Genomic DNA, 18930 nt, shown 5'->3' on the forward strand with positions numbered 1-18930 from the left:
TGCAAGTGTGAGTGTGCCTGTGAGAGTGTGCGCACAGGAGTGTGCTCGTGTATGCACGCGTAAAGGGGACTGTGTATGTCGGCGTTGAGGTGTGACTGTGGAATGTGCGCGCGTGTGTGACTGGCGTGTATGAGTGAATCTGTGTCAGTTGGTGTGACATTTAGGAGTGCCTACGCCTGTATGAGTGCGTGTGTGTGTGTGCACACGCCTGTGTGAGTGTCCATGTGTGAGCGCCCGTGTGTTCGAGTGCCCACTCCTCCCCGCGCTGCAAAGTGCAGGGGGCGGGCCGGGCGGCAGGGGGCCTGCCCGCTGGATTCCCGCATGCTTGTTCCGGGGCTGTCGGGTCTAAAGGGCTTTATGCACTGTCTGGAGGGTGGGGACTGGCGCGGGTAGAAAACGGGATGCCTCGGGCGCGGGGGCAGGCTTTTGGCCACTAGGAGCTGGCGGAGGTGCAGACCCAAAGGAGCGTTCGCTAGCAGAGGCGCTGCAGGTGCGGTGTGCTACGCGCGCCCACCTCCCGGGGAAGGAACGGCGAGGCCGGGGACCGTCGCGGAGATGGATCGCGGGCCGGCAGCAGTGGCGTGCACGCTGCTCCTGGCTCTCGTCGCCTGCCTAGCGCCGGCCAGTGGCCAAGGTAAGCGCCCGGCCAGAGCCTCTCGAGGAGCGCCCACTTCCCCGGCTGTGGCAGGATCGGATCCGCGGGAGGCCGGAGGGGAGAGCGGCGGGGCAGGGGCTAGGGCCGGGCGGTGGCGCGGGAGCTGCTCCCGGTGGGGCGCTCAGCTTGCTTCGCGAACCCGGAGCGGGAGCGCCTCTCTTCGCTCGCCAGGAACTGAGCGGCAGCAAACTTGAGAAAGCAGCCCCGCCAGTTTCGGTGACAGCGCACCCCACGGAGACTCTGTCTTTGTTCCCACGGGCGTTTGTCCGATCCTCCTGGAAAGCACTTTGCGGGAGAACGAGGTTCTTTGCCGTTTGCAGCCTGCCCTCCCGAGCGGAGTTCTCTGCTGGGCGGTGCGGTCCCGGGCTCCGCTCCGAGCGCAGCTTTCCACCTGCAGCGCCCCTCCCGGGATCCCTTCGCGCGCCCAGGGCCGCGGGCCAGAGCACCCCTCCCACCACCGGCGAAACTTGGTCCCGCGGTGACCCCCAGAGACCGCTCTCACCATACAGATCATTTACGAGCCAAGATAAGGCCGGGAGGTGGGATTGGCCGAGAGAGCGGCTGAGGGACTGGAGTCTTTTCTTGAAGTTTTCCTTTCCAGCTGGGAGCTGGGGGCTTTTGTGTTGATGAATGGGGCCCGTCTGCATGGCCAGAGTTTTGGGGATCGAATGCAGAAAGTTTCTAGTATGAAGTGCTTTAAACTTCTCTCAAGTTGTCCGATAGTTTATGTTTTAACAGAAACAGAAAAGAGGGAAAGAGAGGGAGAAAGAAGCGAAGAGAATAAAAATAGTAAGAAGGGAAGAGGAGAGAGGGTAAGACAAGCAAATAGAGAGGAATAAGGAAAGAAGGAGGGGAGAGAGAACGACTGGGGCGGGGGAAGAGAGAGAGAGAAGAGAAAAGACAGAGAGGAGAGAGACAGAGGGAGAGAGAGAGAGAGAGACCGAGACCCGGCCGAGGATGAATGGGAAGGGCGAGGAGGAGGCTGGAACCGGCGAGCTCTCCCCCTGGCTTTGCGTTGCTAGGTAGCAGCCGGGAGCTGCGTGTGACCGACCACCAGACAGACAGAGGGGACGCTGCTGCCACCGCGGGGACTAATCTGTCTGTGGGGATGGGAGAGTCCCCCCTTTCCCCTCCTGCTCCTTCCCTCCCGTCGGACAACTTAATTGCCCTACAATGAAAATGAAACCCCTATTGTTGTAGGATTAGCCAAAGCAATAAATTGATTTTCCTGGATCACATATTGGGGTTGACGGGTGGGGAATTTGGAAGCCCCCATTTACCGAGGAGTGAGGGGAGGAGGGCTTGTGGATGGGCCGTGGCATGTATTCAAATGGTTAATCTGCTTTCTTTCCTCAATTCTTAGCGTAAGCTCCTTAGAGGGAATCAAGTAAGTAATTATACAGCAACTCCTAGCAGCACCCATTTCAGACTTCCTGGGAAGAAGTTTGGAAACCCTAACAAACCCCATGGGTCTTGCAAAAGTCTTCGGAAAGGCAGGAGAGGCAGGGAGAGATCATCAATAATCTTCCTTTGAACACCCTTTCTCAGTGTTGGTAACGCAGAAAGAGGGCTTATTATTATTGTGCAGAGTTTGCACAATACTTACGGCTATATCTCATGTCCTAAATATGGCTATAGGATTTACTATATGTTCCTGTCAGTGCCTGGCAAAAGGAAATCTTATCTTGATTCATCTATGTCCTTGTACAACCAAAACAAATATTCTTTTTCCTGGGTTGATGGTTTAGTCACTAAATAACCAATACCTACTCTTCTTGATAGTTTTTTGCACCCATTCATCTTCCATTCTATGATAATAATATATAATAATAATGTGTATAGTAATAGTAACCCAGCATACACATATATGTGGCAGGCTTTGTTCTAAGCACTTTATACTTATTGACTCAATTAATCTTCATAATATCCCTTGGAAGTAAGTATTTTTATTATCACTGTTTTACAGATGAGAAAGTGGAGGCACAGAACAATTCAGTAATTTGTCTCAGTTCGTACGGCTAGAAAATGGCAAACTCAAGGGATTCTGAATTCAGAGTCTATAATTGCTGCAGTATACAGTGTCTGGTTCTCTCTCTCTATCTCTTTTTTTTTTTTGAGACAGACAGAGTCTCGCTCTGTCACACAGGCTGGAGTGCAGTGGTGCAATCTCGGCTCACTGCAACCTCTGCCTCCTGGGTTCAAGAGATCCTCACATCTCAGCCTCCCAAGTAGATGGGACTACAAGCCCGGGGCACCATGCCCAGCTACTATTTTGTATTTTTAGTAGAGACAGGGTTTTGCTTTGTTGGCCAGGCCGGTCTTGAACTCCTGATCTCAAGTGATCTGCCCGCCTTGGCCTCCCAAAGTGCTAGGATTACAGGCGTGAGCCACCGTGCCTGGCCCAATTTCTCTTTTTTCTTTTGTACAAAAAATGTCATGCTCCCTAAGTTACTGTCCATGTGTGAGGTTCCTAAAGAAGCTGAGGGGCAATATGCAACTCCTTACCATCTGCTGCTTCATAACTGTGGAACTTTTTCCAGAATCTCTCCTTAGGTTTCTAAGACCTGAATCCAAGTCTCCTCATTCCCAGTCCTCCTACTTGATCATTTTAAGATGCATTTCCTCTGAATGTCCTCAGCCTGATACGTTGAGATTTCTAGAATCCTGTTGTAATGATCCTGACTTAGTATATGAAGTAAAATCTAATGAGATTGTAATAGCCTTTATTTAAGCACTACGTTTTAGGTAGGCTACCACTGCAAACTTCGCATCACTAAAAATTGGAGGGGGAAAAAAAGAGCTCTGAGTATTCTATGTTTAGTCTTTGAAAAAAATCATACCACATCTGTAGTAAAAAATTATTAGCATTTTCCTTATCTTTTGTGTAATGCTTTTCAAGAAAAAACATTTTGGAGAGCCTGAACTTGAGTCAAGCTGTTGGGTTCCAACAATGGCCTTACCACTTTCTAGCTGTGTGACCTGGGGAAAGCCAACCAACTTTGCATAGCTCAGATGGCTTATCTGCAAAATTGACAAGATAATAAGAGAATTTACCCGATGACATCTTGTGAGCGTAAAGAGATAAAATATGCCAAGTGCTTAGCATGGTGTAAAGCATATAGACAGCGAAAATAAACTAGAAAATAATCTAAAAATATAATATTTTTATTATAGTTATCAACACTTAAAGTAACATATTGTTTTGCTTCCTATTCATATTTCCAATTTTCAAATATACAAAGGAAAGTCTTCTTTAAGCATTTTTCACTAACAGTTCTCTGAAGACTTCTCAGACCCTAGCATGTGATTGGACGTTTTTTCTTTTTTTTTTCTTTTTTTTTTGAGAAAATAGTATTGGCCTTAAACAAAGTTGTATTCCGTTTACTAATTTAAAAAACTTATTTTTCAAAAATAGAAATGGGGTCTCACTGTGTTGCCCAGGCTGGTCTCGAACTCTTGGCCTCAAATGATCCTCCTACCTCTGCTTCTCAAAGTGCTGAGATTATAGGCAGGAGCCACCTTACCTGGTCCAACATTATATTCTTGAATCCAATAAAAATGCGATAATGTTTTTAAGAGTTAGTATCAGCTTTTATGACAATTATATCTTCACATGAAGTTTATATGTTTAAAAGGATTGTGGGGGCAATAGTAAACTTGTATTATTTTTATTCCGTCACAACTCTGGAACCTCCCTGCTGCTTTAATTTCACAGTTGTTGGCTTCTCTTTCACTACTTGAAAAAGTTTCTCTTTATCAGTCTTCAAAAGACTTCTGCCTGAACTCCCTTCAGTCATGCACCTGCTTCATTTTAATAGAAACTCAGACTTTTTACAGCTAGAGGGAACCTTAGATATCAACTGGTCTGCTTGCATTTTTTTTTCTTACAGATAAGCAATTAGCCCAGGAGGGAGAAGAAAGGGGCTGAGAGGATGAAAGGGAAGGCAGTTAATAGGTTTCTTGCCTAAAGATATCTAGCCTGTGATAGAGCTAAGATATAAATTTGCAGTGGACCATTTTTTAGATTCATGCCTTCTGAATGTCCCCAGCCTGTTTGGTTGGTTGAGATTTCTAGATTCCTTTTGGAATCCTGACTTGCCAGATAAGGCACAGTCTGATGAGCAGATGAATCTTAAAAAACAATTGGATGGGTTACCTGTCCCAGGCCAAAGAGGAATCCTGTGATAGGTTACTACAACCATGTACCATGTGCTTTCAGCCTGGTCTAGAACAGATGCCATGTCAGTGCCCCTACTCCCAGAGACCATACCTCCAGATCCATTTTTCAAATTCTTGAGCCATCAAAGCACATTCCTGAAGATCTTTGGGTTTTGTAGTGCAGGCTGCTGTAAGACTAGGTTTTCAGTCTTACTAAAGGTAATTATTAGGTTATAATTATTGTTCATGTTCTCTAGTCAGGTACTGTAAGAACACTGACAGGTTTTAAAAATTTTTAAATTAAAATTTTAAATTATCATTTTAAAATAATGATACCAGGAAACTAGATGCATTTCCTGTGTAATCAGAAGCAAGTGCATTGTCATAGTGTCTTTGGAGTTTCTGTTAAGTCCTAGTAGCTAGAACAAGGTAAGTAGAAAGTAGAAGGTGCTGGGCTGGGCGTGGTGGCTCATGCCTGTAATCCCAGCACTTTGGGATGCTAAGGCAGGAGGATCATGAGGTCAGGAGACCGAGACCAGCCTGGCCAACGTGGTGAAACCCCGTTTCTATTTAAAATACAAAAATTAGCTGGGCGTGGTGACGCACGCCTGTAATCCCAGCTACTCGGGCGGCTGAGGCAGGAGAATTGCTTGAACACGGGAGGCAGAGGTTGCAGTGAGCTGAGATTGTGCCACTGCACTCCAGCCTGGGTGACAGAGCAAGAATCCACTTCAAAATAAATAAATAAATAAATAAATAAATAAAATAAAAATAAAAAAGAAAAGAAAGTAGAAGGTGCTTATGAAAGACTGTTGAATGGATAGGAAAGGGGTTCTCAAGGTTGACTGCACGAAACTAGAGCAACTAAAAAAGTACTAATTGTGAAGCCCTATTCTAGCATGGAAAAAATAAGCTTGCTGGAACCTTTGGTATAAATCAAATGGTTCTATCATATCCTATTAACTCTATAGTCTTGAGTAATTACAAAAATTTTACCACTATTGTGTATTCTATGAATGTTTATTTTATTTTTTCCATGAATATTTATTAAATATCAACAGTGTGCTGATGAGTCAATAGTGTCAATACTACAGAAAGGTCAAGGAAGATGAGAACTGAAAAGAGGTGTCTACATATCTCACAATTAAAATGGACTGCAGTTTTGTATTTAAGATTCTGAAATAGTCATTGACTCATTCCTAATAACCCTGCCCAGGATCTCACCAGCATTAGAAAGATTGGAGATGTTTCAGCATCAGAGTTTTGGGATGCTTCTTGATAATGATCAGATAGTAGTTGTTTTGAAATGTCAAGAGCATTTCTGTGGTTCTTCATATGTTCCTAATGCAAATGTTTCCTAAGTAATTTCTTGACAGTTAACAGCGTTTTGAGATGAAGTGGGAAGGGCTTGTGATTTTGAAGTTAGAGAATCTTGGTTTGATTCCTAAGTCTGCCATTTATTATCTGGGAAATCCCCACACATGGTGGGTGCTCTGGGGCAGTTTTCTTATCTGTAAAATGGGCATATACCTACCTCATGGGGTGGTTATGCAGAGGCAATGAATGTGAAATGTTTAATAAACTGTGAAGTCTCATACAGATTTCCATTCATCATTATTACCCTCTATGAGAATTTTACTTTTTCCAAACTTGAGGGGAGGAAGATATTGCAGTGTTTTGGTGTCTTCTTTACAGTGGGTCTGTGAATGATGCACCTGTGCATGTTGTTACATCCTTGTAGTGGCTACCACAACTTCACATGTTATTCAGTACTGTTATGTTGTGAATGTCACAAAACCAAGTTAAAGTGCCTGAGGCAAAAAAGGAAAGTTATTGAAATACATAGTTGAGGCTGGGTGTGGTGGCTCATGCCTATAAATCTCAGCACTTTGGGAGGTGAGTGGATTGCTTGAGCCCAGGAGTTCAAGACCAGCCTGGGCAACATAGTGAGACTCCATCTCTAAAAAAATACAAAAAATTAGCCAGGCATGGTGGTGTGTCCCCGTGGTCCCAGCTACTTGGGAGGCTGAGGTGAGATGATCGCTTGAGCCCAGGAGGTCGAGGCTGCAGTGAGCTGTGATCGCGCCACTGCGCTCCAGCCTCAGCGATAGAGCGAGACCCTGTCTCAAAGAAGATAAATGCAGAGTTGAAAAGATACAGATAATTAGGTTGATCCATGTGAGATTGATTTTTTTCCTACGCAGAAATAGTCAAATATTGGCAATTTCATTTGGTTCAACCTGATATAAAGTGGAGGCTCAAACGATGTCACGCCAGTCTTGTTTTTCTTTCCATCTCCTGGCTCTGAGATGACTCCATTCTTAAACATGTTCTCCTTTGATGTAAAGCGGCTGTCAGTGGCTCCGGAGCCACCTCCTATCAGATCACGTCCACTGGGAAAGAATAAGAGGTTTTATCTTAACTATTCCCAGCAAAAGTTTCAGTTGCATCTCGGGGGCTCTGCTTAGGTCACAAGCTCATTGGAGAACCAGCCACTGAATCCCAGGTCATGATGTGTTCCCATGGCTTAGGCCTGGGCTATGTACTCAGTCTCTGAGATCGTGTACGAAGGGGTGGAGTCCAGAGAGAAACGGGGGTAATTATTGGGAGAATGGTGAACAGATGCTGGGATGCAAAAATAACAGGTGTCCAGTATTCCTTATCAGATAAAATTGACTGACGATGTTATTTTCATTTTATATGTGAAGACACACTTGAGAAAGCTACAGAAATTTCTCAAGAGCTGGCAGCCCTGGGGTAACTTACAGAATTGAAAGGAAAAAAGTATTGGAAACATGAAGAAAAAAGACATGGTGATCTGTGCCCATGTGACCATGTTGCAACTTTAAGTTTAGAAGGGGAACAGGAGAAAGAAGGACTTTTAGAAGGTTTATTTGGATCCTAAAGTTTTCTTATTTGGAGCAGAGCTCTGTGATAGACAGGAAAGTTCCGGAAAATGAGCTGAGAGATCAGACTACAGGATCCCTTGAGTCCAGTGCAGTATTTCATTTTTCTGTGAATCTTAGGCTCCTACTCCTTTTCCAATTTATTTCACTCTAATGTTTATGTTCGTAAGACTTTGTCCTTTTTCCAAGCACTAGTCCTCGGCTATAAGGATGGGGTAGAGAAAAAGAAGCTTAAAGAGTTTGGAGACAGGTTAAGATGCTTATGTGGAGACAGAATACATCTTGGTGCATATCTGAGTGTCCTTAGCACTTCACCTGTGGACTTCTTTCATAAATGGTAGAACACGTGCCCATCACACCTTATTGGATTATTTCAGAAATGCCAGATATATGTACTCTTTGCTGATGGTTACTTTGTTGGTCTCTAATTTAAGTCTTATCTCTAATCACATTTGCTGAGAAAATGGAGACATTATCATTCTAAAGTAAGATGGTTAACTTTTATATTAGGGCACTTCTGATTTAGGATAGCACTGAAATTCAGTGCAAAGAAATGTAAGTCTTTCCTAGATAATGACAGATTAGACAATTTGAGGTTTCACTTTTGGTCATTAGCCCTCAGGTCATGCCTGACCTCAAGGTTACTGGAGACAGTGAGAAATGAATGAAAGGAGGAAATGTAATTACCATTCTGTGCATTGAATAGTTGAGCCACTGTTACCATGGATACAATGGCGCATTTATTGTCCAGATCTTGAGATCCAAGTTTGTAAGCAATATCCAAGGTCTCCTTTAAATTTATGTACTATCAGCCAATAACATGTGAAGATTCCTAGTAACTTTGAAAATAAGTCTTTCCTCACTGATCTACTGATTCATATTAAGTAAGAGCCTAAGTACTTTTGAAGGTGTTGAGGAAACCTGAAAAAGACGAAAAGGAAAGTGGCTACACTTCTGTTATGCTGGACATTCTTGGATTCCTCTATAAAAATATTCTGTCTTATAGTGTCAGTGATTTGCAGGTCACTTTCGGCCCAGTTCTTTGATTTTTATGCCATTAACAAGGAGAAAATTTCCTGAGTAAAGGTTGAAAAAATCAAAATAATTTATTTTTATTTTTTGAGACAAGGTCTCACTTTATCACCCAGGCTGGACAGGGTCTCACTTTATCACTCAGGCTGGAGTGCAGTGATGTGAACATGGCTCCCTGCAGCCTCAACTTCCCAGGCTGAAGTGATCCTCTCGGCTTAGCCCCCCAAGAAGCTGGGACTACAGACACATACCACCACGCACAGTTAATTTTTATATTTTTTGTAGAGATGGGGTTTCTCCATGTTGTTCAGGCTGGCCTCAAACCCCTGAGCTCAAGTGATCCTCCCGCCTCAGCTTCCCAAAGTGCTGGGATTATAGGCGCTAGCCACCATGCCCGGCTGAAATCATTTATTTTATCAGGAAATTCTTAAAGTTGAATTTAAGAATGAAAGTATTTTATCGGAAATATGGCAATCCTACCCACATTTTAATCTCACTAGAAGGGGGGGGGTGATACATGCTAGCATATGCTTCCACACTGGTTTAATTTTGATGTGGGGAAGGCTGTAGAGGATACTTTTTGTTGCAAGAAACAGAGAACCCAACTCAAAATGGCCTACACAATAAAGGGTATTTCTTGGCTTACGTGAGTAAAAAATACTGAGGCAGAGTGGGGTTCAGGTGAGGTGCAGTCAGGGCTCCAGTTCTCTTTCTTTGTGTTTTCCTTGACCCTACTCCCCTCTAAGTTTCACCTTTGTGTGCAGTCTGGCTTCCCATATGGTTCTGATATGGCTGCCAGGGCAAATGGGGCTACGTGTTTCCTTGATCCTATCTAGGGTGAATCCAACTTTGAGAAGGTTTTAGTTATGTTCTCACAAGTATTATTTCATCACAATAACTTACAGATTGTTATAATTTCTAAGGACCCTAGATAAAGTCAGCTAGCTCCCCAAACTTGGCATATCATCAAAATCACCCGAGGAACTTAAAAAAGTATATAGATTCTTAAATCAAAACTCACCCTTACTAAAGCAGGAGTATGAAAATCTGTGTTTTTTTTTTAAATTTTATTTTATTTTACTTTCAGTTCTGGGATACATATGCAGAACATGCAGGTTTGTTACATAGGTATACGTGTGCCGTGGTGGTTTGCTGTACCTATCAACCTTTCATCTAGGTTTTAAGGCCCACATGCATTAGGTATTTGTCCTAATGCTCTCCCTTCCCTTGGCCCCCAACCCCTGACAGGCCCCGGTGTGTGATGTTCCCCTCTGTGTGTGATGTTCCCCTCTGTGTGTGATGTTCCCCTCCCTGTGACGATGTGTTCTCATTGTTCAACTCCCACTTATTAGTGAGAATATGTGGTGTTAGGCTTTCTGTTCCTATGTTACTTTGCTGAGAATGATGGCTTCCCGCGTCATTCATGTCCCTGCAAAGGACATGAACTCATTCTTTTTTATGGGTGCATATTATTCCATGGTATATATGTGCCACAACCAACCTAAATGCCCGTCAATGATAGACTAGATAAAGAAAATGTGGAAAATCTGTGTTTTTAAAAGTTTTGAGGTGATTCTGAGGGCTGGACCAATTTTGGGAATGTCTGATCTAGGTACCCTCTCATTTTTCGGTTTTGTAAACAGACTTAGAGATGAACTGACTTGCCACTGCAAATTTCTTCAGTGGTAGTTAAATATACTCTGTTAAATCTCTTTCTTTTGGATGGGAATGTTACAAGCTAGCTACAACAAGAAGGACAGGACTCTTTTAAGTCTGAGGATGACATGAAGTACTGCCCTCATTCGTGGCCACCTCCTTTTTGGAGTGTGGCAGGTCCTGAACCTCTCCCTAAATGTGCCACTGTCTGTGTCTTACTTGTATGTTTTGCTCTTACCTTGGTCACCTTTGAAGTTCCCCCCAGACCCTCCTAAGAACGTTAGATTCATTGAGGCAAATAACTGTTGCAGGTCTTCTAATCTTTTCTCACCTATGTCAGGAATTCATCTCAGAACACCCCTGACATAGCCCACTGGCTTCTAGAGAAGCCGTCTGTTCCATGCTTGGAATGGGAGTATTGACAAACTTCATAGCTCATTTCCTTTGTATCCTAGCCTCAACTCTTTGTTGACCTCATTGGGACTTACAGTTTGTTGATCCTACCGCCTCTTCACCGTCCCTCAAATCCCTCACCTATTTACTTCGTCAGCTTATATTTTATGGCTATCATTAATTTCACTTCTCTGCATACATATGCCCTCAGCAGCTTGGCCCCTTTATCTGGCTCTGTTGTGCTTGGCAAGACCCTGATCCTGGCTAAATGCAGTTCTCCACATCTGCATCTCTGCAGCTAAACATGGCAGGAGAAAAACACAACTATACTGACTAGCCTTGCTTGACATTCATGAAGCCAATCTCAAGCTTAGGACTTGCTTCCTAGCCTGTCCATTGCCTCTCTTGCTTCCTTATATCTTCTCCTCTTTCCTCAAACCTCTGACATCACCTGCTCAGATGTAGAGTGAGCTGTTTAAAACTGTGAAAATGGAAGCAACCAGAAGAGAATTCCATAAACTTCTATAACTCAGCCATCATCATTTGAACTTCAGCTTCTATCTTCTGTCTTTCCTCCTATTACTCTGGAAGAATTTTCCATGCTCTTAAGTCCAGCCATTTCATTCATGTTCTAGATCTCTTTCCTTCTCACCTCTCTGCAATTGTCCCCTCTTTCTTTTATGAAATCCTCCTTCCACATTACCTTCTATCACTGTATTTTTTTGATTCCAGTTTACAGTACAATTCTTGTATGGATGTGCCTATATCCACTGCAATTACCTTTCAATTTTTCCTCAAATCCATGCCATTTTGCTTTAGCCCTCATCCTTGATAGATATTTTTTTAGTCAAAGTCACTCATGACTTCCATGTTGTTAAATCCAGTGGTCTATTTTCAGCTCTGGTCTTATTTAACTGGTTAGCAGCATCACACACAGTGTATCCTGACTTCCTCCTTGAAGCACTTAAATAGATTTTCAAGAAACTGCATTCTCCTGGTTTCTCTTCTTCCTTGCTAGCTTTCCGTTGGTATCTCATGCTTGTTCCTATCTATATCCCTGACCTGTTTTCATCTCTAGCTACACTGCCTCCTTGGTGGCCTCATCCTGTCTCATGGCCCTCTTTGAAACAGGGAGTGGTTTCCCAACTCAGGGAGGCAGCATGGACTGTGGTGGAAAGAACATCAAGTGTCAAGTCAGGACATTCAGGGATCTTGTTCCTGAAGAAAGAAGGAAAAATAGGCACAACCAAAGAGGGCCCCAGGCTGCTGAAAAGGACCCGGGGCCACTTGTCTTCTGGGGATAGTCTGTCATCTCAGTCCCTACCTTTTTTTTTTTTTCTTTTTTGCGATGGAGTCTCGCTCTGTCACCCAGGCTGGAGTGCAGAGGCGTGATCTTGGCTCACTGCAACCTCTGCCTCCCAGGTTCAAGCAATTCTCCTGCCTCAGCCTCCCAAGTAAGCTGGGATTACAGGCACACACCACCATGCCCGGCTAATTTTTGTAGTTTTGTAGAGACGGGGTTTTACCATACTGGTCAGGCTGGTCTCAAACTCCTGACCTCAAGTCATCCTCCTCCCTCGGCCTCTCAAAATGCTGGGATTACAGGCATGAACCACTGTGCCCAGCCTCAGTCCCCATACTTTTGAGGACTCCACATATACTTCTTTACCATGTGCATGCTGACAGCTTTCAAATTTATGAATCTAATCCAGACCACTACCCTATAGTCTAGACTCATATATCCAACTGCTCATTTGACATGTCCACCTGGCTGGCCAATAGTCATCTCTGACTTAACATGTCCAAAATTGAACTCCTGATCTCCACTAATGTCCAAACCTGCTTTCCATGTGGAATTTCTCATCTCGGCAAATGGCTTCCTCATCCTTGCTCAGGCCTCAAACTGTATCCTACTTTGACTTTTCTTTTGCTTTTCTACCCCATATAGAATTCCTTAGAAAATCCCATTGTTTTGATCTTCAAAATAGATCTAGAATCCAACTACTTTTCACCATCTTTGCTTCTGCCACCCTGATTCAACCGACTGCTCTCTCTTGCCTCGATGATTGCAATAGCTTCCATACTGATTTCCTTGCTGTAGCAACTTTTTTAGAGCATCAGTCAGATCACAGCACCCTCTGCTCAGAAGCTCACATGATTTCTGTCATACAGAAGTTGGGTTGCCCAAAAACAGACAGTGAGATGGAGCTTGGAGTATATAATATTTATTAAGATCAATGCCTGTAAAGGGAAAGGGAGGAAGCAGGATGGGCAGAAGAAGAAGTTGAACTCTGGCAGCCCATGGTCAACCCAGAGGAAGCTCTGGAGCAAGAGTTGCCTGTGAGAGTGTCCTATATCAGGCTGAAATGGCCTTGCTTAATCACTGGATGTGGCCTGTCCTGGAAGGACACGACCTTGGACAGGTGGCTTTCTGTAGCTGAGGCAGACCCCAAAGGAGCTGATTGCAGGAAGAAAGTTCTTCCTCATAGCTGGTGCTTCCTATAAGGGGAAGCTTCATGGCACATCTGTGGGTGTACCACTGCTTCCCATCTCATGAAGAGTCAAAGTCCAAGTCCTTACTATGATCTACAAGACCCTAACCATTTGGCCTTCACATCACCTCCCTGACCTCATTTCCTTCTCCTCTCTCCATGCACAGTGCACCAGGCACAGTGATATCCTTGTTTTCCCTGACATGATGAGCACTTTTGGGCCTTTGCACTTGCTCCCCCTTTTCCTGAATGCTCTTGCCTCAGATGGTGCATGACTTACTTCCTTTCCTCCTACAGGTCTTTCTTTGCTCATAGGTCACCCTCTCAGTGTGGTCTTCTCTGATTCTTTCCCGATCCCCTCTTTCCTGATTTACTTTCTCCATTGCACTTCCCACCATCTGACATAAGGTTTGTAACTTAGTCAGTTGTTCGTTTATTTCCTTACTTATTATCTTCCCTTCCCTAAGATGTAAATGGCACAAGGGCAGGGATTTTCATTTCTTTTATCCATTGCTTTCCCTAGTGTCCAGAAAAGGGCTAAATAAATGAATATACATTGAATAAATGAATGGACAGATGCCACCATGGGTGCTAAGAAGAGGCATCCTCAGCTCATCACTGTTCCCTGGTACTACCAGCCCTTAATTCCTGGAGGCCCAGTCAGGGTCCTGATGGAGAAAAAGGAAAATTGCTGTCTCTATCAAAGCAAGTGGCTTAGCAACGCTGTTTCTCTCTATTTGACTCCCCCCTTTTCTCCACCCCAGTGCCTCCCATGCCCACCCTGCTGGTGATTCCCAATGCATTTGAGAGTAGTTGAATCTGCATCCTTCTTTTTAACTTCCATCCCAGATACTTGGTTACCCTGTGAGAATTCCCCTGTACATACAGAATGGGTCATTCTGCTATTTTTAGGACAGATTTGATACAGTAGCTTTTACAAAAAGATAAGCCAAAGTTTTTAGACTTCATGTTAGTGGACTGTCATTCTGTATTTAAACAGAACACAAAAGAAAGCTGTCTGAGACCATGACACAGTGAAAACAGCCTTGATCAAACAAAAGGCCCTCTTTGAAGAGGGGAGTGGTTTCTCCACTCAGGGAGGCAGCATGGATTGTGGTGGAAAGAACATCACATGTCAAGTCAGGACATTCATGGGTCTTGTTCCTGATGAATGAAGGAAAAATGGGCACAGACGAAGAGGGCCCCTGACTGCTGAAAAGGACTCATGGCCACTTGTCTCCTGGGCATAGTCTCCCTCATCTCAGTCCCCATTCTTTTGAGGACTCTGTACGTAACAAATAGTTTGGAGGCAGGAGAATGATGGAGTTCCACACATAGATGAGTAGAGAAGTTGGGAAATAAGCCACAATAAAAATGACTAAATTATTTGAGTGCTTTCTATACCAGGCACTGGCCTAAGTGCTTTGCAGGTATTAGTTTACCTGCTTATGTAGTAACAGTAAAAATTTTATGGATAAAGGACCAAGACAATGACAGGTGAGGTAATTTGCCCAAAGCGATTCAGTTACTAAGTGGCAGAACCAACATTTGAACCCAGAACCCTTATTTGTATGTGTTGTCACCGTGGATAATTTGGAGCAAGTGGAAGATAGTTACTCTGTACGTAATCAAATGAAGCCTCATTTAATTTCTCATATTATGATCAGATGACCTCATTTCAGAGGCTGGTACCATTGCGACCCAACTTTTGGACATTTTTTTGCTACTCTTGGCAGTTCATTCATTCATTCATTCATTCATTCATTCAATATATGTTGCAACCTTATCATGCTCTAGGCATGATGTAACTAGTTACTGCAGAGTATAGAGAGAGTCCATGAACATAGGCCACATCCAAAACAGCTTACTGTTGAACAGAGTATATTTCCACTTCCTTCTAGAAGACTAGAAGACTGTACTTTTTAGGTATAGATTGATTTCTGTCTGCTGGGTTTCTCCTATATTACTATTTCATTATCTGGGAACACCTTTTTTTTCCCTCTATAATTATGTCTTTTAATTCAAAGGACCCTTACCTAATCAGAGAGTTCAATTCTAACCTTCCATTAGGGACAGCTGTTATCTATAAATTTTCAGAGGTCGTTGTTGTTTACTATTAAAGAAAAACTTATTAGGTTCTCTTATTTAAAGTCATTGAAGAAAAAAATGAACAACCAAATGAGAGCTGAGTTTCTTTACTTCCCAGAGAACACTGCTGTTGTAGAGATGGAGAAGACATTTCCTATGTGCTGGATGTGCTTAAAGGTCTCTTGGCCCCAAAGTGTCTCTCACTACGGCCACAGATCTCTGCTCTGTCATTACTAAAGTCAGTTCTTCAGAGTAAGACATTCTTTCCTCCTGAAACTCCTGTTACAATGTGGAAATGTTCACTCCTGTAGGGTAAAGTAGTTAGTTGAGGTAGTAATGCACAGTAAATGTTTGTCAGAGCAAGGTTCAGAGAGAAGGAGACAAAAAGCTGGTATGTTTTAATGGGGATGAAGGAGGGAAAGAAGGTACTAGAGGTGTGATATAGTCTTGAAAATAAACCAACTTCCTTTTCTGGGGAAGAAAGGGTTATTATGCTTGTGCTTTTTCTTAGAATGGCTTTATGGGGAATTTCAGCTGCGATCTATTAGGAGGGCCTCAAAGATAGAACTTAAAAGCTTCTAGTATGGCTGTCCTTCCTCTAGTTAGCAATTGAAATTGAGTTGTTAACAACAAAAGGAAAAGTTGTCCTTAAAAGCAACACAGCTGCAAGACTCCATCAACCATTCCTTGGGGATTCATCAGTGCCTGGTAAGTTTGAGAAGAGACCCTTGGGTTTTAATGTACATGGCAGTTATAATTTGTCTAGACCATAATGATTACTATTAATAGGGAATCCTGTTTTTCTATTTTTAAAAAAATTTTAAATTTTTATGTTTTAGAGACGGGGGTCTCACTATGTTGCCGAGGCTGGATTCAAACTCCTAGGCTCAAGCAACCCTCCTGCCTCAGACTCCTGAGTAGCTGGGACTAAGGTGTGTGCCACTGTGCCTAGCTCTGTTTTTCTTTAAAGTTACTGTGTAATAAAAAAAGAATTTGCAAATGCATAAAATTGAATATAAACATGTCCCAAGTCAATTGTTAAATGGTTGGTTTTTATGTACCAAAATTCTGCATTTTTTTTTCAAGGTCACTTCTGATATAAGAATTTACTTCTTCCCTAATATTTGGTTCAGTGAAGTGTTGAAAGAATTTGCTAAGTAATCATTGAAAGCTAAGATTCTAGTGAAAAAACAAAATGCATGGTTTAAAAATTGAACGTACTAACTGAAAGACAGTGGAAGTTAGATGCTTCTTGCTGTAAATAATTAAACCCAACAGTGCAGACGAGAGAACATGGCACCAAGAGGGACTTGTGCTAAGAAGGATCATATTGTATTGAACACTTTTGTTTCCCTGTAAGGGAAATCAAAAGCGTCTTTAATAGTTGTTGCTGATTGTGAATATGTGCAACAAAATCTCACTGTAATCCAGATTTATTTTTCAAGCATTTTGCTGTGATTGAAGGAAGGAGAAAGGGATAGGAAGAAGATGGAGTTTTATTAAAGCTATAGTTACTTCTTCCCTTTAGGAGGTCTAAGTGTGACTTGTCACAGTGACCTGGGACTTTGGTTCCCTCCAGGGCCTTCCTGTTCTATGGGCACATTGGTGGATCAAAGACAATTGACTTTTGTTTTGTTTTGTTTTGTTTTGTTTTGTTTTTGGAGAGAAGCAGTGGTTCTGCTAACTCAGAACAAGAATGACAAGAGTCATGTAGGATGTTTTTCTGAGTTTCTCTAACAGTGCTCGGTTTTTTTTTGACTGCCCCCTCTTTTCCTTTTGAGGTGGGGCCAAGTGGTCAAACCTCCTTTAATCTATCTGTAAAAAAGAGAATCAGCCTTTATGAAGTGCTTTATTTTATTTTAAAAATTAACATAGGCTAAAGTTGCTGTGTATGTGTACAGTTCTGTAAATTTTAATGCATGTATATATTTGCGTAGCCACAACCTCATTCAGGATTAGAACAGTTCAATCACCCCCACTAATTCCCTTGTGTTACTCCTTTGTAGTCACACCCTCCTAATAAAGTGTTTTTTTAAGTTCCTTTTTTGAAAACTGACTTTCCCAGATGAATGTCTCCATTGCTTTTTATTTGTTCATTTTTATTTACGCAGTGTTCCTTGCTCATTTTTGAAGTAATTCAAAATGACACACATGGTAAGGTTGCAAGACTGCCTTTCCTTTATTATAATGGAGAAAAAACTCTGGAAAGATGGCAGCTCTTTCAGTATAGTCATATAAGAACAAAATTTCCCCAAACTTGTCTTGTTGCTAGATTGGAATCCGTAAAGAAAACACACTCAAGAAATCTCTCTTGAAGAGGAGGACAGAGGTTTATTTTTTATTTAACGATTTACCCCTTGACACCTGGGAAATGATTAGTTGATGTTTTCAAAGAAGATTAAGTCAGTGTGGTTAATTAACTGTGGTAATCAGGTGACTTAAATCAATTAACTCCTTGTTAACAATTTCCATCAATTTTGTAAATAAATGACTAAATCAGTAAATTGTACTCTTAAGATTAAAGGCTATTTTCTGATTTATTTTTTTGATGACAAATTAGAGAGTGTTTCCTTCTCGTCTCATTCCCCACCTGCCACTCTTACTCTTAATCATAAGCCAGTTTTAGTTTGAGAGAAGCACACCAGGGAAACTTTTAATATATGGTTTTAAGGAAAAGTCAGGCTTAAGGACACCTTTGCTCCTTCATCTCAGCACATTTGGAAAGAATGATTTAGTGAGAGCAGTGGTTGGGGGTGGGTGTAGAAAGTAATCCTGAAACACACTCTAGGATAAGCTTTTATTATTAAGTCACTTAATGTCTTGTCTTATTTATTTTTTCTAAGTTAAAACTCAATGAGGGATATAATAAAATGAAACAGGGTTTGTCTCTTAGCTAAAAATAAACTTTAATGGATATATTACATGCTCTATTTAGAGGGAATTTCACAAAATATTGGGATATATTGATTGCATTCATTTGTAAAGCTTGCTTGCATTTAAAAATACCATACAAATATACGACTAAAATGTTGTTACTTTTTAGAATCTTTACAATCAAAAATTCTCTTCCCTGCTTACATAACTTTATTATGTCTTTGTCTCCAATGAAGTATGAGCTGGACAAACTAACACAAGAACAGAAAACCAAACACCACAAGTTCTCACTCATAAGTGGGAGTTGAACAATGAGAACACATGGACACAGGGAGGGGAACATCATACACCGGGGCCTGTTGGGGTTTGAGGGGCTAGGGGAGGGATAGCATTAGGAGAAATACCTAGTGTAGATGACGGATAGATGGGTGCAGCAAACCACCATGGCATGTGTATACTTATGTAACAAACCTGCACGTTCTGTGCATGTACCCCAGAACTTAAAGTATACTAATAATAAAAAAAGAAATATGAGCTAGAAAATTATAAAACCATATCCTATGCCCCTGAATATGCCGTTGCATTCTCTGAGGATTTTCATTGTAGGACAGATAATATAGGGTTATTTATGGTTGCTTCAAGAAGGGATATTTGGCATCTTGAATAACTTTTGAGG

The 18930-nt window shown here is 42.3% G+C and overlaps 1 protein-coding gene across 1 annotated transcript in view; it reads left to right on the plus strand.

Annotated features, from left to right (window-relative positions):
* Positions 1-420: 420 nt before the first annotated feature.
* LRP2 (LDL receptor related protein 2) overlaps positions 421-18930 on the plus strand; it is a 227500-nt gene continuing 208990 nt past the window's right edge. Inside the window, exon 1 of the mRNA XM_032753385.2 lies at positions 421-634. Within this exon, the coding sequence (XP_032609276.1) occupies positions 556-634 (79 nt within the window). The 5' untranslated portion in view covers positions 421-555. The remainder of the gene's footprint in view (positions 635-18930) is intronic.

This window comes from Hylobates moloch, unplaced genomic scaffold (assembly GCF_009828535.3).
Source record: "Hylobates moloch isolate HMO894 unplaced genomic scaffold, HMol_V3 SCAFFOLD_1, whole genome shotgun sequence".
Classification (NCBI taxonomy): domain Eukaryota; kingdom Metazoa; phylum Chordata; class Mammalia; order Primates; family Hylobatidae; genus Hylobates; species Hylobates moloch.